Source organism: Trachemys scripta, chromosome 2, assembly GCF_013100865.1.
Source record: "Trachemys scripta elegans isolate TJP31775 chromosome 2, CAS_Tse_1.0, whole genome shotgun sequence".
NCBI lineage: Eukaryota > Metazoa > Chordata > Testudines > Emydidae > Trachemys > Trachemys scripta.
In genome coordinates, this window is record NC_048299.1 from 105,320,425 (window position 1) to 105,345,348 (window position 24,924).

The following is a 24,924-nucleotide window of genomic DNA, read 5'->3' on the forward strand; positions in this document are numbered from 1 at the left end:
GTCCCCTGCCCTGAAGCGCAATGACACCCGGATGCGACCAGCCCTGACTGTCCATAAGCGAGTGGCCATAGCCCTCTGGAAGCTTGCAACGCCTGACAGCTACCGGTCAGTCGCGAGCCAGTTTGGGGTGGGCAAATCTACCGTGGGGGTTGTTGTGATGCAAGTAGCCAAGGCAATCGTTGATGTACTGCTGCCAAAGGTAGTGACCCTGGGAAACGTGGAGGCGATCATAGATGGCTTCGCAGCGATGGGATTCCCAAACTGCGGTGGGGCCATAGATGGAACTCACATCCCTATCCTGGCACCGGACCACCAGGCCAGCCAGTACATTAACAGAAAGGGCTACTTTTCCATGGTGCTGCAAGCACTGGTGGACCACAGGGGACGTTTTACCAACATCTACGTGGGATGGCCGGGCAAGGTTCATGACGCTCGTGTTTTCAGGAACTCTGGTCTGTTTAGACGGCTGCAGCAAGGTATTTACTTCCCGGACCACAAAATAACTGTTGGGGATGTGCAGATGCCTATAGTCATCCTCGGGGACCCAGCCTACCCGCTAATGCCCTGGCTCATGAAGCCCTATACAGGTGCCCTGGACACTGAAAAAGAACTCTTCAACTACCGGCTGAGCAAGTGCAGAATGGTGGTGGAGTGTGCTTTTGGACGTCTCAAGGGGAGATGGAGAAGCTTGATGACTCGCTGTGATCTCAGCGAAACCAATATCCCCATTGTTATAGCAGCTTGCTGTGTGCTCCACAATCTCTGTGAGAGCAAGGGGGAGACCTTTATGGCGGGGTGGGAGGTTGAGGAAATTAGCCTGGCTGCTGATTACTCACAGCCAGACAGCCGGGCGATTAGAAGAGACCAGCGGGAAGCGCTGTGCATCCGGGAGGCTTTGAAAGCAAAGTTCCTGAGTGAGCAGGGTAACCTGTGACTTTCTAATTTTGTGTACAGAGAAGCCTTCACCCCACTTCCAACACACGTTTCAAAATAAAAATAGTTCTACTTTGTTAAAGCACACCGTTTTCTGTAATACTGTTTTCGCGGGAATTTTTTAAAACTGGGACGCAGACTGTGGTGCGGAGCGGGTGTAGTGTAGTCGCGCGAATGCAGCTTCTAAACTGAAGGACTGACAGGCTCCGGTGCGGTGGGATGGTTCTTTCAACGGAGCCTGTCACCCCTCCTGATAGGGACTGTGTGTATGGGGGTACTATGTGACTTTGTGGCGGGGGGGGACGCTTACAGATCCCCTGCTGTGTGGCTCTGTGATCCTGCCTAAGGACCGCCGCTTCAGATCTCTAACTGCCCTCCCGTGCCACAAAGTCACAGAGCAACCCACCTCCCACCACATAACATGAAAAGAACCTCCCAGACTAACCAGGGTAAGTAGTCACTGCATCACTGCACTATGTATGTGCCCTGCTGCTGTGCCTGCCCCCGACTATGTACCCTGCCAAAGGTGACTGTCCTGTCCAATTACCAACCCCCTTTCCCCCCCTCCTCCAAAAGAACATGATGGAAACAGTAGTTAACAGAAACATATTTTTTATTAACAACTACACAGGGGACTGGGAAGTGAAACTTGGACGGGGGCTTGTGTCAGGCGGGAAGGAAAGAACTTGTCAAACTTTGGGGACTGAGAGCCTTCTGCTGCTCGAGCTCTCTGCAGGGGTGCAGTGAGAGTTAGCAGGGACTCTGCCGCCTCTCCTTCTGTGCACTTTGGGTGAAGGGAGTATGGGACTTGGTGGCGGGGGAGGGCGGTTAGAGATGGACTGCAGCGGGGCTCTGTCCTCCTGCCTCCGTTCCTGCAGAACATCCACAAGGCGCCGGAGCGTGTCCGTTTGCTCCCTCAGTAGTCCAAGCAGGGTTTGAGTCGCCTGCTGGTCTTCCTGACGCCACCTCTCCTCCCGATCCATGTTGGCTTGGTGCATTTGGGACAAGTTCTCCCGCCACTGGGTCTGCTGTGCTGCCTGTGCTCTGGAGCAGGCTATAAGCTCGGAGAACATGTCCTCCCGTGTCCTCTTCTTCTTATGCCTAATCCTCCCTAGCCTCTGGGAGTGTGATGACAGGCTAGGTTGTGAGACAGTCGCAGATGGGGCTGTGGGAATGGGAAAAAGGGAGTGAATTCCTCAGAAAGATAAATGTAGTTGTGAACAAAGAACATAGTCTTTCTCTGTGAACAGGACCATGCACAGCACCTATCACATGCGCACTCAGCACAAGGTCGAATTCTCGGCCTTCGCATTCACTGTCTGTGGTTTTGCAGAGCACTTTTGAGAACCCTGTCAGGACAACGGAATTTCTGTTGCAGGCAGACATGGTAAGCCGTAGATTCGTGGCAGCTTAAAACTTTAATATTAGCAATGGCCTCATTTCACATTGAAATCAATGTCGGTCCCTGCTGCCAGCAATCCGGCAAGCAGGAAGTTTGCTCCTGTCCCACACCCTCGCGGCTGTCCCCGGGAACGATCCCTTTCGGCTGACCCTTTCCCGCCTCCACCGCGTGGCTGCAAACCAGCCAACACTAATAACATTCCCCTACCTCATTCAAAGCAGGTCTTCATGAGCGACATCACCCTCATGAGGATCTCTGAGAGCGACAGACAGAGAATGCTCCGGGAAAGCCTCCAAAGACCAGGGCCGTATGCCGCCATGCTGTGCCAAGCAATGATTCCGGAGTACTTGCTAGTCTCGTGGCGCGGCAACGTGTCCTACTACGGAGGACCTAATAAGGCCGCTCTCCCCAAGAACCTAATGCAGCGGATTTCAAATTACCTGCAGGAGAGCTTCCTTGAGATGTCCCAGGAGGATTTCTGCTCCATCCCCGGACATATAGACCGCATCTTACTGTAGCTGCAGTAGCAGGGACTACACAGTAGAGCGGCTTGGGCAGGACAATCATGCAAAACCGGACATTGCTAGATTTTTTTGAAATACTTGCACTGCCCATGACTGAACCGTTAAGTTATTCAAAGTAATCATGAGAAACCCATTTTTTACATTGTTAATAATCATGTTCTGTTACAAATAAATGTTTAGATGTTTACAACACTTACTGGATGATCCTTCACCAGATTCTGTGTCCGGGGTAACGGCTGGGGAGGGTTGGTAGGGGATCTCTGTAAGGGTGATGAAGAGATCCTGGCTGTCGGGGAAATCAGCGTTGTGAGCGCTGTCGACTGCCTCGTCCTCCTCATCTCCTTCCTCATCTTCCCCGTCCGCTAACATGTCCGAGGATCCGGCCGTGGACACTATCCCATCCTCAGAGTCCACAGTCAGTGGTGGGGTAGTGGTGGCGGCCGCACCGAGGATGGAATGCAGTGCCTCGTAGAAACGGGATGTCTGGGGATGGGATCCGGAGCGTCCGTTTGCCTCTTTGGTCTTCTGGTAGCCTTGCCTCAGCTCCTTGATTTTCACGCGGCACTGCGTTACATCCCGGCTGTATCCTCTCTCTGCCATGTCTTTAGAGATCTTCTCATAGATCTTTGCATTCCGTCTTTTGGATCGCAGCTCGGAAAGCACGGACTCATCGCCCCACACAGCGATGAGATCCAAGACTTCCCGATCAGTCCATGCTGGGGCCCTCTTTCTATTCTGAGCTTGCACTGCCATCAGTGCTGGAGAGCTCTGCATCGTTGCCAGTGCTGCTGAGCTCGCCACGATGTCCAGACAGGAAATGAGATTCAAACTGGCCAGACAGGAAAAGGAATTCAAATTCAAATTTTCCCGGGGCTTTTCCTGTGTGGCTGGTCAGAGCATCCGAGCTCGTACTGCTGTCCAGAGCGTCAACAGAGTGGTGCACTGTGGGATAGCTCCCGGAGCTATTAACGTCGATTTCCATCCACACCTAGCCTAATTCGACATGGCCATGTCGAATTTAGCGCTACTCCCCTCGTCGGGGAGGAGTACAGAAGTCGAATTAAAGAGACCTCTATGTCGAACTAAATACCTTCGCGGTGTGGACGGGTGCAGGGTTAATTCGATGTAACGGCGCTAACTTCGACATAAACGCCTAGTGTAGACCAGGCCTTAGACTTATGTGTTTAACAGATAATAGACAGGCAGTATAATAATCAGAACTAATTCTGATATAACAATTTTGTATTGTGTTTTGTCTTTCTAGGTGTGTGGTAGTTATCATGGAACATTTTGGTTCTGATGGTTATATCTTCCCCCCTCCCTTTTGTCTCAAATAAATAAGTGGATAATTAGAATAAATGAAATGAGGATAATGAACTGGGGACGTAAATTGGACTACTGTCAATAGAACTTGTTGATGCTACAGTCATTTTATAATAAAATAGAATGGTCCATAATACTTAATTTTGTGCTTCTCTTCCTATTGAAGAAGCTCATATTGAAGTTGGACCTTTGGATTTAAAAATATTCAAACTTTTTTTTAATGGCATAATTTAGATTTTTACAAAAATAAGAGTGCACCATGTACCAGATATGCTTTGGCTTTACATTCCCTGGACATAATTTATTTTCCACCTATTTCAGAGATGCAGTCTCCCACTTGTACCACTGCAACATCTAACTTGTTCTCATTCCACTCCACTTTGCACCAACGTTGATGGGAAGCTCTCCCCCACTCACCCAAGAGTCTAATACTGCAGTACTAACTCAAGCAAAACTTCCTTACATGTCAGAGGGAGTTTTGCCTGAGGGAGAGCTACAATGTTCAGTACAACTTCTAGGCCCATCTGAGTAAGAGAGAGTTACCTATTGTTTATTTAGGGCCAATACTTTGCCTTCTCTCCATCTTTGCATAAGTAGTGGCTTTATTACAGCAACAACCTTGCAGCCAAACATAATTGCAACCCTTCTGGGGGCTGCTACATGGATCGAGAAGGTGGTGAGAATAAAGTACAGCAGAACCTCAGAGTTATGAACACCTTGGGAATGGAGGTTGTTCATAATTCTGAAAAGTTTGTAATTCTAAACAAAAGATTAGAGTTATTCTTTCAAAAGTTTACAAATGAACATTGGCTTAATACAGCTTTGAAACTTTACGATGCAGAGGAAAAATGCTGCTTTTAACTGTCTTAATTTAAATGAAACAAGCACAGAAACAGTTTCCTTATGTTGTCAAATCTTTATTTTTAAACTTTCCCTTAATTTTTTTAGTAGTTTACATTTAATACAGTACTGTACTGTATTTTTTTTGTCTCTGCTACTGCCTGATTGCCTACTTCCAGTTCCAAATATGGTCAGTTCATAATTCTGGTGTTTGTAACTCTGAGGTTCTACTGTAGTATGAAACTCCCCAATGAAGAAGAGAGTTTCGACTTTTCTGTACTCCTGCCATCTGCTGGTCTGAGGTGTAATATCCCAAGGGGCAGCTTGAATCTCAGGCTACGTCTCCACTACGGGGGGGGGGGGGGGAATCGATTTCAGATACGCAAATTCAGCTACGGGAATAGCGTAGCTGAATTCGACGTATCTGATCCAACTTACCCCGCTGTGAGGACGGCGGCAAATCGACCGCCACGGCTCCCCCGTCGACGGCGCTTACTCCTACCTGGGCTGGTGGAGTACGCGCGTCGATTCGGGGATCGATTATCGCGTCCCGACAAGACGTGATAAATTGATCCCCGAGAGATCGATTTCTACCCGCCGATCTGGGCAGGGAGTGAAGACAAGCCCTCCATTTCTTTTGTAGCATGGCAATATGCTGAAGACCTGACTCACTGGAAGGACTCTCAATGATTTCAGTGTGCATTGGCTCAGGCCTCAAGTGACTAAAATTCAGTGAGCTAAATTCATCCCTCAGTTATTTTGGTGTAATTCTGGAGTAACTATGTTGTGTCCAGTGAACACTCTGAATTTACACTGGCTGTTAGGAATTCATTTAAAAATTAAAAAAAAGTAAGATGCCTAACTTGCTAAAAGCTGCACAAAGTGAATATTATTTTGAACACTAGTTAGTGAACCTTTTGTCAACTTCCCCTGTAAAGTTTTAGGTTTTTCTAGGGGAATGGTTAACAATTGGAATGAGGCCCTTCATTGGAATTTTAATCTTGCAATCTCTGTTATGCAGTATGTTTGTCTAGCTTTGTAATACATTATTCCGATTGTCTTAATGCAAAGAGATAAAACAGGAAGGAACTGCCAAACTCACTGTACAGTGTAATAGACGCTTAGAGGGAAAATGTTAATGTTTCTTCCCTTCCTTGCTTTCCCCTTTTACAGTGATGGCTGCATTTTATCTTTAGCCAGAAGATGCTAACATCATTTCCTCTCTGTGGATTGGCTGGCAAGTGATGTGAAAAGAACAAAGTACTTTGTGAACATCACTTCCCCCTCTCAATCCCCTCCAGCATCCTTGAGAAAAACATTGACATCACAGCCTTCAGTTTTAGAATTTAAGAATCCAGGCTCAATCTCAAAACCTGGTTTGCAGTTAGTGAAACATCGCTTCCTTGGGTCAGCGGATGTATTTATAACCCTAAAGGGCTGACACGTTTTTTTCACACACAGTGGTATTTGCAATGTAAAATTGTAAATACCTTAAGAAAAGCAGGAAAAATATGGAATTAATCACAACCCCAAATGATCACACTGTGATGATGCTGTTGTCTCATAAGATGCCACAATTGTACCTTTGCAGTCTGTTTCAGCTCATGATTGTTCTTACTGCACCACGTCCTGTTAAATCAAAGTTGCATGTGTCCTACAGATTTTTATAGTAATTTGGCTTGCTATTTAAAATCCTACAGGAAACAATCCATCCTCCTTTATTACAAAGTGTAAGAAGGCCAGTATATCTTAGAAACAGCTTAAATTATTTAAACACAGTTTTCATTGGAAGTTAATGATTCAGGGGGTTGGGAATAGAACACAGAACTTTGTGTATTGCACCCATCATGCGGTGTCTGGATGCAATACATAGATTAAAATGATTGCCAACAACCAATGCAGTCCCTACCTCAACCCCTTTCACTCCTGGATTGGGAAAATACCCCTGCCCATGGGCCTGATTTATGAAAAATTGAAATCCAGGGTTAACAAACATGCCTTGCACGACTTCCTAAAAATACCCTACCCAGGGCTTTGATGGACTAAATTCTCATCAGAGTATAGAAGACCATTTTCTCTCTTTTGTGTTGTTTCCTCTGTTCGTTAGATGATCTAATGTAGTGTTGGTTTTAGCTGGCTGTTGGAATGTTTTTTTATTTGTTCAGCAAGCATCTTTGTGGAATCTATATATACTTTTGTGTGAGTGGGAGGCACTGGAGTTGGGATTTCTGTTCTGCTAGGCTTCTGGATCATTGTTTCTGACCTCTGCCCTGAGACCAGTGTTCCAAATAGACTGAATTTCATTCTTCATTCTACTTCAGTGTCTCTTTCCTTTGTATCATTTCAGATAAGAATCCAGGTCCCACCCTGGCATCCTCCTTCTCTTTATTTATCTGCTACTAACCCTTGGTGTGGAAAAGTCATTTGTGTGACACTGCAGTCTGTTGAGTGGTTTGGGATGGACCATGCATTTATTGTGTCAAGGTGTAAATACCTACTCTGTATGATCTGCGAAGCATCGATGGACTGAAAAAACAGTTAGGCGTTATGAGTAATAATTTAATTATTGCCTCTATAATTCTGTGATATATTACTCGGCTGTTTACTTTAGCAAATTTCTAATCACTGTAATATAGGAAATACAGGAAAAGGTAATATAAGCACCAGAATTATCAAGACACTCTCAGAGCATCGCTGTGCTCAAGTACACAGATTGGAACCCAGGGTTGTGGTGTTCATGGGAGGGTAAAAAGGGTACTACGAACATGGCAATTTTTTAGTGAAATTAAGGCAAAGGTACAACTTGGTACCTATAGGGAAAAAGATAATTACACCCCCTTGAGTTGGGTAGAGAGGAGAAAAGATCATGTGATGCTTGTAATAAGCTTGTCTTTTCTCGCCTCCACTCAGACTGCAAGTTTTGTGTTGCACCTCATAGAATCTCACCCTATGAAATTAGGAGCCTTAGTCATTTCAGCCAGGGCTCATACCTAAGACAATATTTTTAGAGTTACCCTGACCAAATTAGTGAGCTACACACTGGCATTATGAGCTACACATCAGTAACCATAATGTGTTGCTGATTCATATGAACATTAAAGATTTGGTTTATGGGTATTTTAAATCAATATTTAGCATCTTTAATATCATCTATTGCTCTGGTTTGAAAAAATAATGCTATAGAGTTATATGTTTGATGCTCTTTCTTCCCATTTAGCAAGGTTAGGAGATCAAAATATTTACATTTTTCTCATATTGCAGATACCAGTTTAAATAGCTGAAAAGAAATGCCTTGAAACCTGCAAAAGCCTTTTAAAGCCCACTGACTAAGAAACGTAAAAATCCTACTTACTAGATGGTGATATTTAATAATAAACGAGTGGCTCTTTAAAGTCCATAGTCTGAAACTACTGTTCTGTTTTCACCTGAGACACCATGCATAATGTAACTTTAAAATGGTTATAGTACCTCACTATGAATGTAGTATCCTTGATAATTTCAGAACTGTGTAGACACAGTGGAAACTAATGTAGCACCCCTCTCCACCTGGTTACCTCCTTTAATAGCAATCCGCTTACAGGTTTTGATGGACAGGTCTGAGTTCTTTTGGATCCCGCCACCCACTGAGCAGGGTGAATCTTTTTTCTTTTTTTTTCCATTAAATTATTTGGTGGTGCCTCCACCCCCCTCGCTCCTTCCTGGCAGGGTCACCAGGGCAGCTTGGGTGGAAAATTCTAATTACAGAGTAATCCCCACTTACTTGCCAGATAGTTGGAGACTTCCAAGAAATAACACAACACATAAAAATATATTCAACACAATAATTATATTAAACAGGCAACAAATACAACATAACAGGGTGAAACACTATTTTTAGGGTCACCAGTGCCCACACTGAAAATACCTGTGACTTGATGTAACCAGTGTAAAATTAGTGTCCTGTTGGTACGCGTACTTTGCTGGGGCCCTTGATAACCTATACAATTCTCTGCAGTGGTTTGGCAGTGTGGCTGACTGGGTTCAGTACAGCCCAAAAGACCCACAAGTGGGAGGAGGTGGTGAATCCCTCCACAGGTATAATAAGCAGCAGGTTATAAAATCCTCAAACCCTTACTCCCTGGCTTGAGGACACAGTTCAGGGAATAGGGGGTCCCCAAAACAAATTCCCTGACTGACTTAACTAAAAGACAGTGCACTCACGAACTCCATGAATGATCTTCAGGTTTGAAGATGATGCTGGACTCTTCAGTCACTGCAGAGGGGCTGCTGTCTGCTGTCAGGGATCCTCCTCAAGCAGGAATCAGGCTGCATTGGTCCCAGGATTTCTCCTCACCACAAAGGGGTGCAGGGCGCAAGGTGTAGATTATACAACTACCCTCACATCCAAACTGTAGCCTCCTAGCCCAGCCTCCAGTCACACACTCAGCAGGCAGCTTCCCTGGGCTAGCAGAGCTGACCATGTGGTGACTAGTCTCACCTAGGGAGCTGGAGGTGAACCCAGCCTGGCTGGGGAAATTTCTCAGCAAACGCTACCAATTGGGGCTCATCCGTGGGGAAAGAAAACCCAGGTGAGTGATCGGCTGTCAGGTCCCTAGAGGCCAGTTCACAGGGGCAACCCTGCTTGCAGGCCTGGGACTCACCAGCTCCCCGCACAACCAGTCCTGCCCTTGCCCTGGCTGGCTCCAGCCTCTCTAAAATGGCTTCTCCCCTCTCATGAACTCCCTGGGAGGGGCATCTCACTCCCTATTGGTTGCCGGGTAGACTCTGAATTTGCCTTGGCTCCTCCTCCCTGAGCTGCCAGCAGACAGAGATCCAGGAATCTGTGTAATCTCCTTGGGCGTTACACTAAATAAGGAATTGTGTGGCAGTTTCATGCTCTTGTTTCATCCTTGTCCTCCCCAAAGGTGTACAAATTAGAGCTGAGCCAATAATTTATTTTTTGGGGCAGGGGCTGAACCACAAAATCTGGGGTGGGGGAAAGCAGTTTGGTTTGAACTGAAACAGATTTTTTCGCTATGGCCAAGACAGTCCTGGTTTTCCAATTTTCTCGTGCTGTCAGTTCAGCCTCCCATATTCCTTCCTTTCTATCCCGACCTGGTCAGGCAGAACATGGTCACACTCTGCATCTCGTGGCGTGACTGCTCCATGGTTGAATGAGGAGGAAGAGCAATGTTCAGCAGCTGTTCAGTAGCCCTACTGAGAATTAGAAAACCCTCAACCGGGATGGCCTATTCGGCAAAGTGGAATCATTTTTCAATGTGGTCATTGGCCCACGGAGTTCAGCCAGTGCTGACTAGTATCCATGATATCTTGAAGTATTTGCTGCATCTGCAGTCATTGGGCCTTACAATTAGCTCATGCATCTAACAACGATCTCAGCCTTTCATCCACCCACTCATGGAAGATTGGTGTTTCCAATCCTTTGTTTCCATCCGCTGGTGCAGGAACCAGTTCCCTTGTGGGACCTTAATATAGCCTTAATGGTTCTGATGGGATCTCCTTTGGTATCCTATCCTTTTCCTGGCCTCCTATCCTTTTCCCTCTCTTATGTCAAAAATCTGCAATAACATCTGCAAAGAGAGTGTGTGAGTTGCAGGCTTTGATGGCAGAGCCTCCTTACATGCAGTTCTCCAAAGACAAAGTGATGTTATGGCTGCACCCAAAATTTGTGCCTGAAGTGGTCCTTCAGTTTAATTTAAACCAGGCGATACATTTCCCTGTGGTTTTTGACACATTCATCTCCAGAGAAGGCAGTGTCTTCACATATTGGATATCAGACGATGTCTGGTCTTTTATCTGGACAAGACTAAACCTTTTCGGGCTTTATTTCATCTATATGTGTCATGTGCAGACTGTATGAAAGGACACGCAGTTTCCTCATAGACAATCTGTACATGGATAACTTCCTGAATTAAGACTGCATACAAAATGACTTCAGCTATGCCATCTCTATGGGTGCGAGCTCATTCTATGAGCGCACAAGCTACGTCAATAGCTTAAGTGACATCTCAATATTAGATATTTGCAGGGCTGCCACATGGTCGTCGATACGTATGTTTACGAACCATTATGCCATTATTGTGACATCCAGAGCACTTGCAAACTTTGGGAAGGCAGTCCTTCAGTCCTTGTTTAAATAGACTGTGTGCCCTATCCCCTGGCGGTACTGCTTGCGAGTCACCTATGTGAAATACATGGCTGCATCTAATTGAAGAAGAAAGGAGAAACGTTACTTATTGTAAGTGTGGTGTAGCCCACAACCCCGTCCATCCCCTTTGCATTGGAGTCCGGGTGTTGGATGAAAAGGAACTGCGGGGGGTTGGGATGATGCCGCCTCATATAGCCAGGGGAAGGGGCTATGGCCACGAGGTACGAGCGCTGCCGCTTTACGGGTACTGCTAGGCAGAAATCTCTGGCTCCAGTATGCTGGGTGCATACACACTCAAGTGAAATACATGTGTGCATCACATCTTGAAGAACCACAGTTACAGTAAGTAAGCATTCCTTTCAAAACAAGTAGAAATGATTCATTTCAAAATGGCTGAAATCAACCATTTTGACTTTTTTAAAAAATCCATTTTTTTCTGGTTGCCACAAATTTGATCCAAATTTGTGAATAGTTTCTTTCCCTCCAAAAAATTCATTTTGGGGAAAATTGACCATTCTACATAAAAGTCCTGCTTTAGTACAAATCATCAAGCCAAGTGCTTTCAGTATCATTTTATTCTGAAGTGCGCATCACACCCAGAGCCTCATCCCTTGCCAACAAATCTCATTGACAAAGAGATGAAAACAGTTAACAGCATCTAAATCCATTATCCACTAAAGTGATTGATGTCACCAACCAGTTTGGTCATGTGGTTTCACACATACCTATTTCCCCAATATTTATTAATTATTTTGTCTGTTTTTACTCCATTTGGAGCCAAATGAACCCAGAAAATGGGCAATTTTATAACTGAATTAAAAACATCCTCCCATTGCCAAAATTATATGAGGCCATAAACTACAATTTAAACGGAAAAAAATATATATAATCACCTCTTCTTCCAGGTCTTGTTTGCTGGATTATGCCCAGCAGCCATCTAATGGTCTGGTATCCACACAGTAGGTTGACAGCTGCAGAGAATACTCAAAAAGTCAGACTGTGCTTCAGTAAATCCACATACAGAAACCTTATTAGGCTGAAATAATCACATTGGCCCTAAGCATATGAGATACAAGCTGAATGGAAGAATAAATGGACTTAGTAGACCGCCACAGATAGCCATGACCAACAGTTAACATGCTGAGATCACAAAATGGCCCTCTGCTTTATGGAGGAGATAGTGGAATTACAGATGGATAGTTTTTAAAGGTCAACATCTCACACTGTTTTTTGTCTATTGGAAGCTGTATGTGACTTCGCTCCCAGATACCTCCATATGGATCCAGTCAGCAATGACCTGTGTGACTGAGCCTAAAGTTCTAAAGAAAGTAAAAAGTTATGGCCTACAGCAAGATTTCCGTGGATCTTAAGTTGCAAGCTTTTCAGGGAAGAGACTCTGCTTAAACATTTGTGCAGTACATAGCTCAAGAGACCTTGTCTGGGCCCAAAATATAAAATTGATTAATAATTTTAAATGATAATTAAACAATACAAATCATCCCCAGATACCCCTTATTTAATGAGTTGAGTTTTGCACCACATTATTAGAAGGCCACCTATAAGCATCTGATTTTCATTAGTCCCTTCACTGCTTTCTTAAAACAAGGGGTCACTAGACAGACATTCTGGTGATTAGGGTGCTAACCTGGGACTTGGGGAAACCTGTTCTTCCATGGACTGCTTGAGTGATCTTGGGAAAGTGACAGAGGCCCAATTTTTTAAAGAGAGAAGGTAGGTGAGATAATATTTTTTATTGGATCAACTTCTGTTACTGAGAGAGGCAAGTTACTAGCTTACCCAGAGCTCTTCCGGCTACCATAACACTACATACAGCCTTTTAAAGGTATTTAGGTGTTGCGCCACTCAGAACTGTAACTCTTAGAATCCTGAGTCTCATTTTCAAAAGTGACTTAAGCACCTGAATGTGAACATCTGTATCCCTATGTTCACCCCTTTTACAAAATGTATCATAGCCTTGCTCGATCCTAGTATGTTGGAGTGTGTTTCTGAGAGTAACTATGTATCACCCTAGCAGGGTGGCTGCTTACTGAGGCAAAGGTCACTCTGCCATGTCCTGCTACCAATTTCTCCCTTCTTCAGTACCCCTTAATAATTCACCATCCACAGATAATTAAAACATTCCCCTACTGGGGTCCCATTTATTGAGTCCTTATATACTGGCCCAAACCCCAGTTAATTCACTCTTTCCCTTTAGGCAGGGAATCAGCAGCCCTTCTTCCCACAGGTAAGTCCCAGGAGTCTCCCAAAAGTCTCTCAGGCTTTCCTTGGTTGGAGCTCAGCCTTCTGGTTCAGACTTTCAGGCCTGTCTGTCAGTCTGGGTCTCTAGCAAGAGCCTCCTGTTCACTGCAGCTCCTCTCTGACACAGTGCCCTTGGTCTCAAGGTCTTCCCTGCAGGAGCCTTTCACATTTTGTATGTGGACTCACACCCTTCTACTGCCGTTTATAAGCGGGGATCTTCTAAATCCCTTTTGCTGCGGAAAAATGCGGAATTTGCATTTTTATAGAGAATGTTTAGTTTTTACACTTTGTGAAAAAATAAAAACATATGCACAGGGCCGGCTCCAGGCACCAGCGCAGCAAGCAGGTGCTTGGGGCGGCCAACGGAAAGGGGCGGCACGTCCGGCTCTTCGGCAGCAATTCGGCGGCAGGTCCCTCAGTCCCTCTCGGCAGCAATTCGAAGCAGCGGCGGTAGAACTGCCGCCGAAGTGCCGCCGATCACGGCTTTTTTTTTTTTTTTTCCGCCGCTTGGGGCGACAAAAATGCTGGAGCCGGCCCTGCATATGCAGTAGAACCCCATTTATCCGAGCCTCCATTGTTTGGCTCTCTGTATTAACCGAATCGGGGCTGAAAGCTCGCACCCCAGGCAGTGGAGCTCGGGCTGTCAGCACTAGGCAGCAGGGCTCCCCATTGTGGCTAGGGAAACTAAAGTTCAGCGTTTAATTTTAATTGCAGAAAAACATGGGTTTTTATGAGGGGGGGTTAATCAGAGAATTTTGTTTTCTTTATCTTGGAAAACTAGAATCCCTGTTTATAAGTCAGTCACCAGGATCTCTCCCAGGTCTGGCTCATTCTGTAATCAGTGTTAGCTAGCTTCAGTCGTCAAGTGGTGAGCCACGCTGTTACAATCACCCTTTTCTCCAGCTTTAAATCCATGGCTTTGGAGGGCTGAGAATAGTATAGTTTTAACCCATGATAGACATCCTGATACAATTCCTCTTCACTGGCCATGCACAATCCTGTCTGTTTAAAAGTTCTCCTTCTTTCGGTGTCTTTTATATGTGAGACTGCGCTATTTGGTGAAATTTACCCTGCAGGGAAGAAGGCTTTGTCAGAAGTCAGGTCTGTGGGTGTTTATATGACAGTGTGTAACTGCTCTCACTGTGTGCTTTGGAAATTATCTCATAGACAAACCCTCCTCTCTGTTACTGAGAAATCTATGGATGAAACTACTGAAGTCAATGGGAATTGCCAGTGATTTCATCTGGATCAGAATTTCACCATAAAAGTCAAAGTTGGGCCTTTTCTGAACTCAGAGAATAAATGATGGGAGGCCCTGCTCATTGATGGAGTTTTTGTTTTCTTGTTAGCAGGTTACAAACTCAATGCTCCCCTCTGCTGGAGTACAAAAGGGCCATTTTATGATAGAGTTTTCTGGGACAGCTAAGTGTAAACACATTTCTCTCAGTTCCCATGCTTAATGAATTTCAATCTGTTTAATGCTATTAAATAGAAATATTATAAGAAATGAAAAAGAAAGCAGGGAAAAATTATATTCTATTGCGTGAGAGGGAGGAAGAGCTCGAAATCTGATTGTGTTAAACACTCACAAGTAATGAACAATAAATATCGATTTGGCTTGTCAGGAAAAGAGAAGACTGTTTGTCACTACCCTTGAAACATGTGTTAGAAGTTTTCTGGCTTAATACTGTTATAAGACTTCATAATAAACACTATTAAAATGTTGAGTTTAGTGACCTGCTATTAGTGCAAGGCTAGAGTATTTAGCCCAACGTTAATAGCAGTCTTATATTTCATCTTCGACTGTGGACATCTCAGTACACTCAGATTCAATATAATCAGTTCACTTGTGCCAAGTTTAGGACAGGTGTGATAAGAAAACAAGATCCATAAGACCTTAATTAAATAAATGTTATAGGAAAACTCCATCCAATATAGTTAATGGAGGGGGGAAAAATAAGAAACTAAAGCATTAGAGATTGTTTCTAAATCTTCTCACAGTGAGGGGAGAATATTCTCAGCTGATTAAGTCACAAAGATGAGGACTTCTCCTGATACATAGTCGCTTATGCTATAGTCCCTACTCAAGCAACTTTCATTTAAATCAGAATCCCCTTTATAAATTACAGTAGACAGATTGGATGAGCTATTAAAAAAAAAAAACCTCGTTTCTAGTAGGGGTTGTCAATTAATTGCAGTTAATGCAAAACAATTAACATGACTTTTTAACAAGAGTGAATCGCACAGCTTTGTTTTGACCATCTTCACTTACTGTACTACATTACTTGGTGGACACTGGCACAGTTCTACTGTGTTTTCATGATCTAGAGTGATTAAATATCAGAAAAAGTTAATGGAGCAAAGCAGCAAAAGTTTAGGTCTTTTGAATGGGAAGTTTATTTTTAAGAAACTTCTGGATGATTCTCTGGATAAAAAGACAGTTATCTGTAGCTATTGCAAGGCTGAGTTCCAGTACCATCGAAGGATTTCGTCTGCAGTACACATGTGCGCTAAACATGCTTTCGCCTCCAGTTCTTGTGCTACAGATAACCCATTGACAGCAAATGATTCCTGCCAGCCACGACAGAGTAGGCTTACAGAGTTTCAGGCTTGCTACAAGCCCATGGACCAAACAAAGTACAACAGTTTAACCAATGATATTGCAAAGTGGATAGCTATGGACTGCAGACCACTCAACATTGTAAACGACAGAGGGTTAAGAGGTGTTATTCAAATTGCATCTTCCAATCAGTGATCTACCTCGCTCTCCCAAGAGCCCATTGCATCACGAATACTTAATAAATACTGTGTTAGGAGATGAGGTTCTCAGATCAGTAGATTCAGTTTCTACCATGCTTTGACCAGGGACTATCTAAGGGTGTGAGGAATGTATTGTCATGTTTGTTACGCACTTTGGAGCCTCAGTTTTGGAGTTAAGACTGAGCTGCAGTTAATGGGGAGAGTGCTGTCCTATCAGTGAATTGCTAGGCCAACTGGCTGTGCAGAACTTTTATTTATGTGGCTCGAATAACTTCATTCTCTCATATTGTTGCCATTGCTGCCTCAAGCCAAAATGCAATGCTTACATCTGGTACAGTGGCATGCAGCACATCTGGAAATACTGTGAGCTGTTAAATGACAAGTTACTTTCTTTTCTTTCAGTTCCGTCTGGTGGTAAAGACAGCACTGAAACTGCAGCTGGTGTTTGTGGAGTATACGGAATCCAATGCACCACTTTTAATCCAGGCAGTATCCACAGTAGATGAGAAGAGAGGTGAGTAGCTGATAATATAGAGTGAAATCTAGGCATCACTGAAAGTTTTGCCTTTGATTTCAGTGAGGCCAAGATTTCAGCTGTGGTGTGTGTTTGTCTGTTCATCCTAGAGGAATCTTCCTCAGTCATTATTTGTCCCACAGTCATTTTACAAAACTGCTCCTTGTTTTTTTGTTTGTTTGTTTTTAAACATGTTTAAAGTATTAATATAACATGGAGTCACTGAGAAGTACCTTCTTCTCTAAATAATTCTATGGGTTTCATTAGGGCTTCTGGTGGGGTAAGATAACATTTAACATGAATAAGCATATCAGAATCTGTAATATAGTGAAAATATACATTAAAGACATTGATGAAACCTGTCTTCAGTGTTACAAGCAAGTAGAAGTTACTTTGTTTTCCTACTAAGACTCTAAGACTATATGGAACTTCTCCATAATGAGTCTATCTAAGGTCCCATATCTATCTCTATGGCCCTCATTACTGGGATATCTAGGGGCCTCACAATTTTTAGTATAATAATTTTCACAACATCCCATGAGGTAGGGAAAAGCTGTTATCCCCATTTTACAGATGAGAGACTGAATGACTTACCCCGGTCACACAAGAAGTCTGTGGCAAAGCAAGGAATTGAACTCTGGACTCCCAAGTTGTGAGTGAGTGCCCTAACCACAGGATCATGCTTTCTCTTCCTGCTTAAAAGTGGCCATCTAACATGGAGAAAAAACACGCCATCAGTGTTGTCCTTTTGTCATCCAAAAAACCTAAACAAACTTAGTGCCAGTATGAACGGTACATAGAAAATGTTCTGTTTGTTGCATTGCAATAAAATCCTCCAGCAGACATTATGCTGAGACCTGTCATCCTTTATGTCCAGAAAAAAAACTTGAATTAAAAAATGTGCACACAATAAGAAAAGAAGAAAAATGTTATGGTGGGGTTTTTGGGTGGTTCTTGCCACAAAAATATTGCAGAACTCCAATGTGCTCTTTTGATTTGAACTGTTCCTTTGACACCAGGAAGGTTTGTGAGGCTGCAGACCCATTGTTGTGGTCTCACACACATGGAGATTAAAACAAAGTTCCCATCCTTGGAATTTTTGCCTTGCTGCTGAACTTCTTCAAATGACTCGTTATGGTTAAAGTAAAACAAATGATTGGTGGGAACAGAAGCAGGGTACGGGATGTTAGGGAGAGAAGAGAAAGTTACCAGTTTTCACTCTTAACTATCAGAATGGGTGTGTTGAAAAGATTAAAAAAGAGCCATAAATCCTCTGTGGCTGGGTGGAAGGCAAGGGGATACTTTAAAAATGTGGACTGTTCAGGTTGGTTTTCTGTTTTGAATTAAAACCCATAAACCTTAGAATGCTATACAGCAGAAATGTACTAATAGTGCTCATGTAATAGTGAGTTGTATGATTTATTTTTACAGCCAATTGTAGTATTTCCTCAGCCCTCTGAACTCACTTATATTCTCAATATGTTCAAATCACCAGCTGTTCCCATGCTAGCAAACACCATTAAACAATGGGGGGGGGGAACATGCTACCATGTGCCATCCCCTTTTATATCCTGTAGGATGGCCTCAGGCCTACATTTCACTCCCCCCAAAAAGTAATGAAACAATTTGAAAATCAACATAACATTTTGAAAAAAGATACTTATGGTTAGATGATTGTTGAAAGCAAAGTGGGAGATTATTGGAATTCTCATACCAGTGGGGAGGCATATTGCATCATGGTTTCACAAATAACTTGTTATCCTTACATATCTATTATGCTTAAAAATAAAAAAAAAGCCCCTTTCAATTATATTAGAAATTCCTCAAGAGTAAAACAAGAAACTACAAGAGAGGTGTGTGTTATTGTCCTGTCTATTTAGGGTTTGGGGTTTTTTTAAGGTCATCAGAGGAACAGCATTTCTTTTGTAGTTGTGGTGATGCTGCCTTTTTAATTACAGTTGGTAATTGCTGCCTTGTAACGGTGGCAGACCTGCTTTAAAAGATTTGTTTATTAGATTGAAGAAAAGAGGAAGAATATGTTACATGCCTTGTTTTGGAAATTTTATCATAAATCTTGGAGCTAACTAATTAAGTTCAATGCTGCTTTGAAAAAAGCCCTGTTTTTCATTCACATGCAAGGCGATGAGATATGACATAATTCTTTAACATGTGTACCACACATGATTAACCAAAAAAAAAATCCAACCTTAATAATTCAGCCCTGTTTCCAAGTGATCCCATCTGTGATTTCTCTGCTAGAATACATCCATATGCAAACTGAAGTACAAAGCTCCATAGAAGCTGCTGGCTTAATAATGGATAAAAGCAGATCATAGGTGAGCAATTATACAGTCCCTAGAACATACGGAGCACCCTCTTGCTTACCCTCCCTTATTTAATTTTTTTCTGCTGTCTGTTCTTAGCTACAAGGGAACTCTCTCCTTTCAATTAAAGTGTTGTGTACTGGGGGGGCTGGAAAGTGGTGTAGGAATTCTACAGTGCCTCCAGCTGCTACTTTATCAGAAGCATCTTTTTTAATACAGAGAATAAAGCGTTGTGTCTGAACTGAGCACGGTAACATCCTGTTTGTGCTTATTGTTTCTGTGACTTTGGCTGCTGTTATCTGACTTGTAAGTGCCCTCTAATATCAGAATAGCTCATGTTTCCTGGCATTGTCAAAACAGAGTTAGATATTCAGGAGATTAATACTGATGTTCCTAAAATCGGATGAAAGAATGTACATGCACATAATAAGCTTAATAAAAAAACAAGTATAAAAGGTGCAGAGGCATCTCCAAATGTAAAGGTTGTCACCTGTTAGTGCTTATGACTACTAGAGATATACAGATGAACTTCTGTTAATGGATGAATTCTCACACAGCAGTACCAATTCCACCTTACTCCTCACCTATAGTATTAGTCTTCTCCTGGGCTTTTCATGAACAGAAAACTATTTGTGTTTATTTGCATGTCTGCCCTGTGATGTGGAGACTGTATATTAGAACTTGGCTGACCTGACCAAACTCATCATCCTTTTTTATTAGATTTGAACAAAAGTCATGTGCACACAGTTTTAAGGAGAGGCCAAAAATAGTCAGAGACTCAGGAAGTAACTAGATACACTATTTGGCTATACTGTATTTAAAGTGTCCTGAATCATCTAGTACCTAATAGTTGTCACTGTGCTTTATACCATCCATGGCCACTGTGAACTTAGTGGCAGCAATGTGAATGAAGCTCAAATGATCCTTCCCCAAAAACACTGTGCTTCAGCCAAAGGAGAATCTCCAATAACTGTCAGCAATAGGAAGCCTATGACGTACAGGAGAGCAGTTCTGGTTCCATTCAGTAGGAAGGCACCTGTACACATACAGAGAAAGAAACCTCTACAAGTTCACTACAGTAAGCCTGATTTTTCTCTCTCATCAGTTTTACTACTGATATTGTACGGAAATCATAATCTTATGCTTATTATAGTGCCTACCTCTTGTATAACTCTCTTCATCAGCAGATCTCAAAGCACTTTTCAGAGGAGTCAGTCTCATCATCTCCTTTGACAGATGGAGAATTTGGGGCACAGAGAGATGAAGTGACTTGCCCAAGGTCATCCCGTAGACCAGTGACAGAGCTGGGAATAGAATCAGGTCTCATGAGTCCCAGTCCAGTGTTCTGTCCACTAGGCCACACTGTGCCCCCTTATTCATAGATTCATAGATTCTAGGACTGGAAGGGACCTCGAGAGGTCATCGAGTCCAGTCCCCTGCCCGCATGGCAGGACCAAATATGGTCTAGACCATCCCTGATAGACATTTATCTAACCTACTCTTAAATATCTCCAGAGATGGAGATTCTACAACCTCCATAGGCAATTTATTCCAGTGTTTAACCACCCTGACAGTTAGGAACTTTTTCCTCATGTCCAACCTAAACCTCCCTTGCTGCAGTTTAAGCCCATTGCTTCTTGTTCTATCCTTAGAGGCTAAGGCAGTGGTTCCCAAACTTTAACAGCCCGCGAACCCCTTTCACTAAATTGTGAAATCTCATGAACCCCCTCCTAAAAATGAATATTTTCAGGGATTTAAGTTTAAATTTCCTCAGTGTGATGGATGCCCCAACTGCCGGGCCCCGGAATCTATGAACCTCTGAAAAATATTTTTAATTGAAACTTTTTTTAACGAACATAGAAAAACCAGAAACCAAAGATGTTTCTGTAAAATGTTTTTTTGGCTTTTGTTTTTAAAAAAATGGTTTCTAATAAAAATAAATTCATTTTTAGTTTTTAAAAATCAGAAAATGTTTCATGAAAACAGTTTTTGAAAATGGACCATTTTTCCGTTTCAGTTTTTTGTAAATTTTTCTTGGGCAATTTTGAAAAATGTGAAAAAAAATTCAAAACTTTCTGTGAAAAATGCTTGGTTTTTTTCACCCACCTCTAGTTTCCGGTGAGGTTGTGGCTGGAGGGCCGTGGTTCTGGCTTTAGATGAGATTTGGCAAATTCCTGGGGCTCGGGCTGGGGTTCGGGCTGCCGGCTCCCCCGCTGATGGGGGCGGGGCTCAGGCTGCCAGCCCCTGTTGCCTGGCTGCTCTCCCTGGGGCTCGGGCTGCCAGCCCCCCACAGAGCACTGGGGTTCAGGCTGCCGGCCCCAACTGCCCGGCCCCGCTCTCCCTGGGGCTCGGGCTGCCAGCCCCGCGCGGAGTGCTAGGGTTTGAGCTGCCGGCTCACCAGCTGACGGGGGCAGGGCTCAGGCCGCCGGCCCCAACTGCCTGGCCCCGCTCTCTCTGAGGCTCGGGCTGGGGTTCAGGCTGCCGGCTCCCCCGCTTACAGTGGCAGGGCTCGGGATGCCAGCCCCAACTGCCCGGCTCCACTCTCCCTGGGGCTCGGGGTGTCTGCCCTGCAACCGGGTCCCACCTCCTGTCTCCAATGCCCAGGGTCCTCTGTCCGCCATTAGTGAAATTTTTATGGCGAACCCCCTGTAACGTTCTGCGAACCCCCGGGAGTTCACAAACCACAGTTTGGGAACCACTGGGCTAAGGTGAACAAGTTTTCTCCCTCCTCCTTATGACACTCTTTTAGATACCTGAAAACTGCTAGCATGTCCCCTCTCAGTCTTCTCTTTTCCAAACTAAACAAACCCAATTCTTTCAGCCTTCCTTCACAGGTCATGTTCTCAAGACCTTTAATCATTCTTGTTGCTCTTCTCTGGACCCTTTCCAATTTCTCCACATCTTTCTTGAAATGCGGTGCCCAGAACTGGACACAACACTCCAGCTGAGGCCTAACCAGAGCAGAGTAGAGCGGAAGAATGACTTCTCGTGTCTTGCTCACAACACACCTGTTAATACATTCCAGAATCATGTTTGCTTTTTTTGCAACAGCATCACACTGTTGCCTCATATTTAGCTTGTGCTCCACTATAACCCCTAGATCCCTTTCTGCCGTACTCCTTCCTAGACAGTCTCTTCCCATTCTTTATGTGTGAAACTGATTTTTTCTTCCTAAGGGAGCACTTTGCATTTGTCTTTGTTAAACTTCATCCTGTTTACCTCAGACCATTTCTCCAATTTGTCCAGATCATTTTGAATTATGACCCTGTCCTCCAAAGCAGTTGCAATCCCTCCCAGTTTGGTATCATCCGCAAACTTAATAAGCGTACTTTCTATGCCAATATCTAAGTCGTTAATGAAGATATTGAACAGAGGATGAATATAGGCAAACAACACAGGAATGCAGGGGCAAGATTAGACATCTCCTATGTCCATCTCCACGTCAGTCCAAGTGTGTACATTTTTAATATACAAGGCAACACCTCCTCCCTTTTTCCCCTGTCTATCCTGAGCAAGCTGTACCCATCCACACCAACATTCCAATCATGTGTATTATCCCACCAAGTTTCAGTGATGCCAACAATGTCATAGGTGTATTTATTTATTAGCACTTCCAGTTTTTGCTGCTTATTACCCATACATCTCGCATTTGTATATAGGCATCTAAGATACTGGTTTGATCTTTCCTCCCAGTTTTGTTCTGACCCTCCTTTCTCTCTGCCAATATAGCCCACACTCCCTCTCGTTTCCGACCCATCTCCCAGGTCTCCATGTTCCCCGCTTACTGTGGGCTTTGCTCACCTGTCCCCGTCGAACCTAGTTTAAAGCCCTCCTCACTAGGTTAGCCAGTCTGTGTCCAAATAGGGTCTTTCCCCTCCTCGAAAGGTGAACGCCATCTCTGACCAGCAGTCCTTCCTCGAATAGCATCCCATGGTCTAGGAAGCCAAAGCCCTCCTGGCGACACCATCTTCGCAGCCAGGCATTCACCTCCATGATGCATCTGTCTCTGCCCGGGCCCCTACCTTTGACAGGAAGAATCAAAGAGAATACCACCTGTGCTCCAAACTCCTTCACCCGTACTCCCAGAGCCCTGTAGTCACTCTTGATCCGCTCAGTGTCACACTGCACAGTATCATTTGTGCCCACATGGAAGAGTAGCATGGGGGACTAGTCAGAGGGCTGGATAATCCTCGACAATGCCTCTGTAACATTTCGGATACGGGCTCCCGGCAGGCAGCATACCTCCTGAGATGAAATGTCAGGGTGACAGATGGGTGCCTCTGTCCCCCTCAGCAGAGAGTCTCAGACCACCACTACCCTACTTTTCCTATTCGCAGTGGTGGCAGCAGACCTCCCCGCCTTAGGGGTACGAGGCTTCTCCTCCTTTACTGTAGGGGGTGATTCCTTCTTTCCTGTATCAAGAAAAGCATAACGGTTACCTATTACCATGGCGGGAGGGTTCGGAGCAGGGATCACAATCTGCTGTCAGAAAAAGTGTTGCAAGAAATTCAGCATTATACTTTCATTGCATGATTGTGCAGGAGGAGGAGCCAAGTTGTATGGAGACTACATTTGTTTACCATATAGCATTGAGAATTAACAAATGTAGGTAAATAACAGTATAAAAAGAAAAAAAAAGCTGAACATTAAATGGATTTAGTTTTTCAGTAGAGATAGGCCTGACCTGAAAAGTTTAGATCTAACTCCAGATTTGAACTTCTTCAAAGTTTGAAGAGGTCTGACCATTACTTTCACCAGGGCCTGATGAAATGCATCCTAGAATACTCAAGGAGCTAATAGAGGAGGTATCTGAGCCTCTAGCTATTATCTTTGGAAAATCATGGGAGATGGGAGAGATTCCAGAAGACTGGAAAAGGGGAAATATAGTACCCATCTATAAAAAGGGAAATAAAAACAACCCAGGAAACTACAGACCAGTTAGTTTAACTTCTGCGCCAGGGAAGATAATGGAGCAAGTAATTAAGGAAATCATCTGCAAACACTTGGAAGGTGGTAAGGAGATAGGGAACAGCCAGCATGGATTTGTAAAGAACAAATCATGTCAAACCAATCTGATAGCTTTCTTTGATAGGATAACGAATCTTGTGGATAAGGGAGAAAAGGTGGATGTGGTATACCTAGACTTTAGTAAGGCATTTGATACGGTCTCGCATGATATTCTTATCCATAAACTAGGCAAATACAACTTAGATAGGGCTACTATAAGGTGGGTGCATAACTGGCTGGATAACCATACTCAGAGAGTAGTTATTAATAGTTCCCAATCCTGCTGGAAAGGTATAACAAGAGAGGTTCCACAGGGGTCTGTTTTGGGACCGGCTCTGTTCAGTATCTTCATCAATGACTTAGATATTGGCATAGAAAGTACGCTTATTAAGTTTCAGGGGGTAGCCGGGTTAGTCTGTATCTACAAAAACAACAAGGAGTCTGGTGGCACCTTAAAGACTAACAGATTTATTTGGGCATAAGCTTTCGTGAGTAAAAACCTCACTTCTTCGGATGCTTATTAAGTTTGCGGATGATACCAAACTGGGAGGGATTGCAACTGCTTTGGAGGGTAGGGTCATAATTCAAAATGATCTGGACAAATTGGAGAAATGGTCTGAGGTAAACAGGATGAAGTTTAACAAAGACAAATGCAAAGTGCTCCACTTAGGAAGGAAAAATCAGTCCCACACATACAGAATGGGAAGAGACTGTCTAGGAAGGAGTACGGCAGAAAGGGATCTAGGGGTTATAGTGGACCACAAGCTAAATCGCTGGTCTACAATTTTTGAGAAGTCGTCTGCTTCAGAGATAAAATGTGCTATTTATTATGTATTTTGATGTGCTGAATTCAGATATGATAATTAAAACAACTGATTGTCTACTGTTTC

General features: G+C 43.7%; 1 protein-coding gene across 10 annotated transcripts in view; it reads left to right on the top strand.

The window, feature by feature from the left end:
- The window catches only part of FHOD3 (formin homology 2 domain containing 3), a 644,613-nt gene that overhangs the window by 436,547 nt on the left and 183,142 nt on the right, over window positions 1-24,924 (top strand). For all 10 annotated transcript variants that reach the window (XM_034761350.1, XM_034761355.1, XM_034761352.1 and 7 more), the window contains exon 7: window positions 16,592-16,703. In XM_034761350.1, the coding sequence (XP_034617241.1) occupies window positions 16,592-16,703 (112 nt within the window). The remainder of the gene's footprint in view (window positions 1-16,591; window positions 16,704-24,924) is intronic.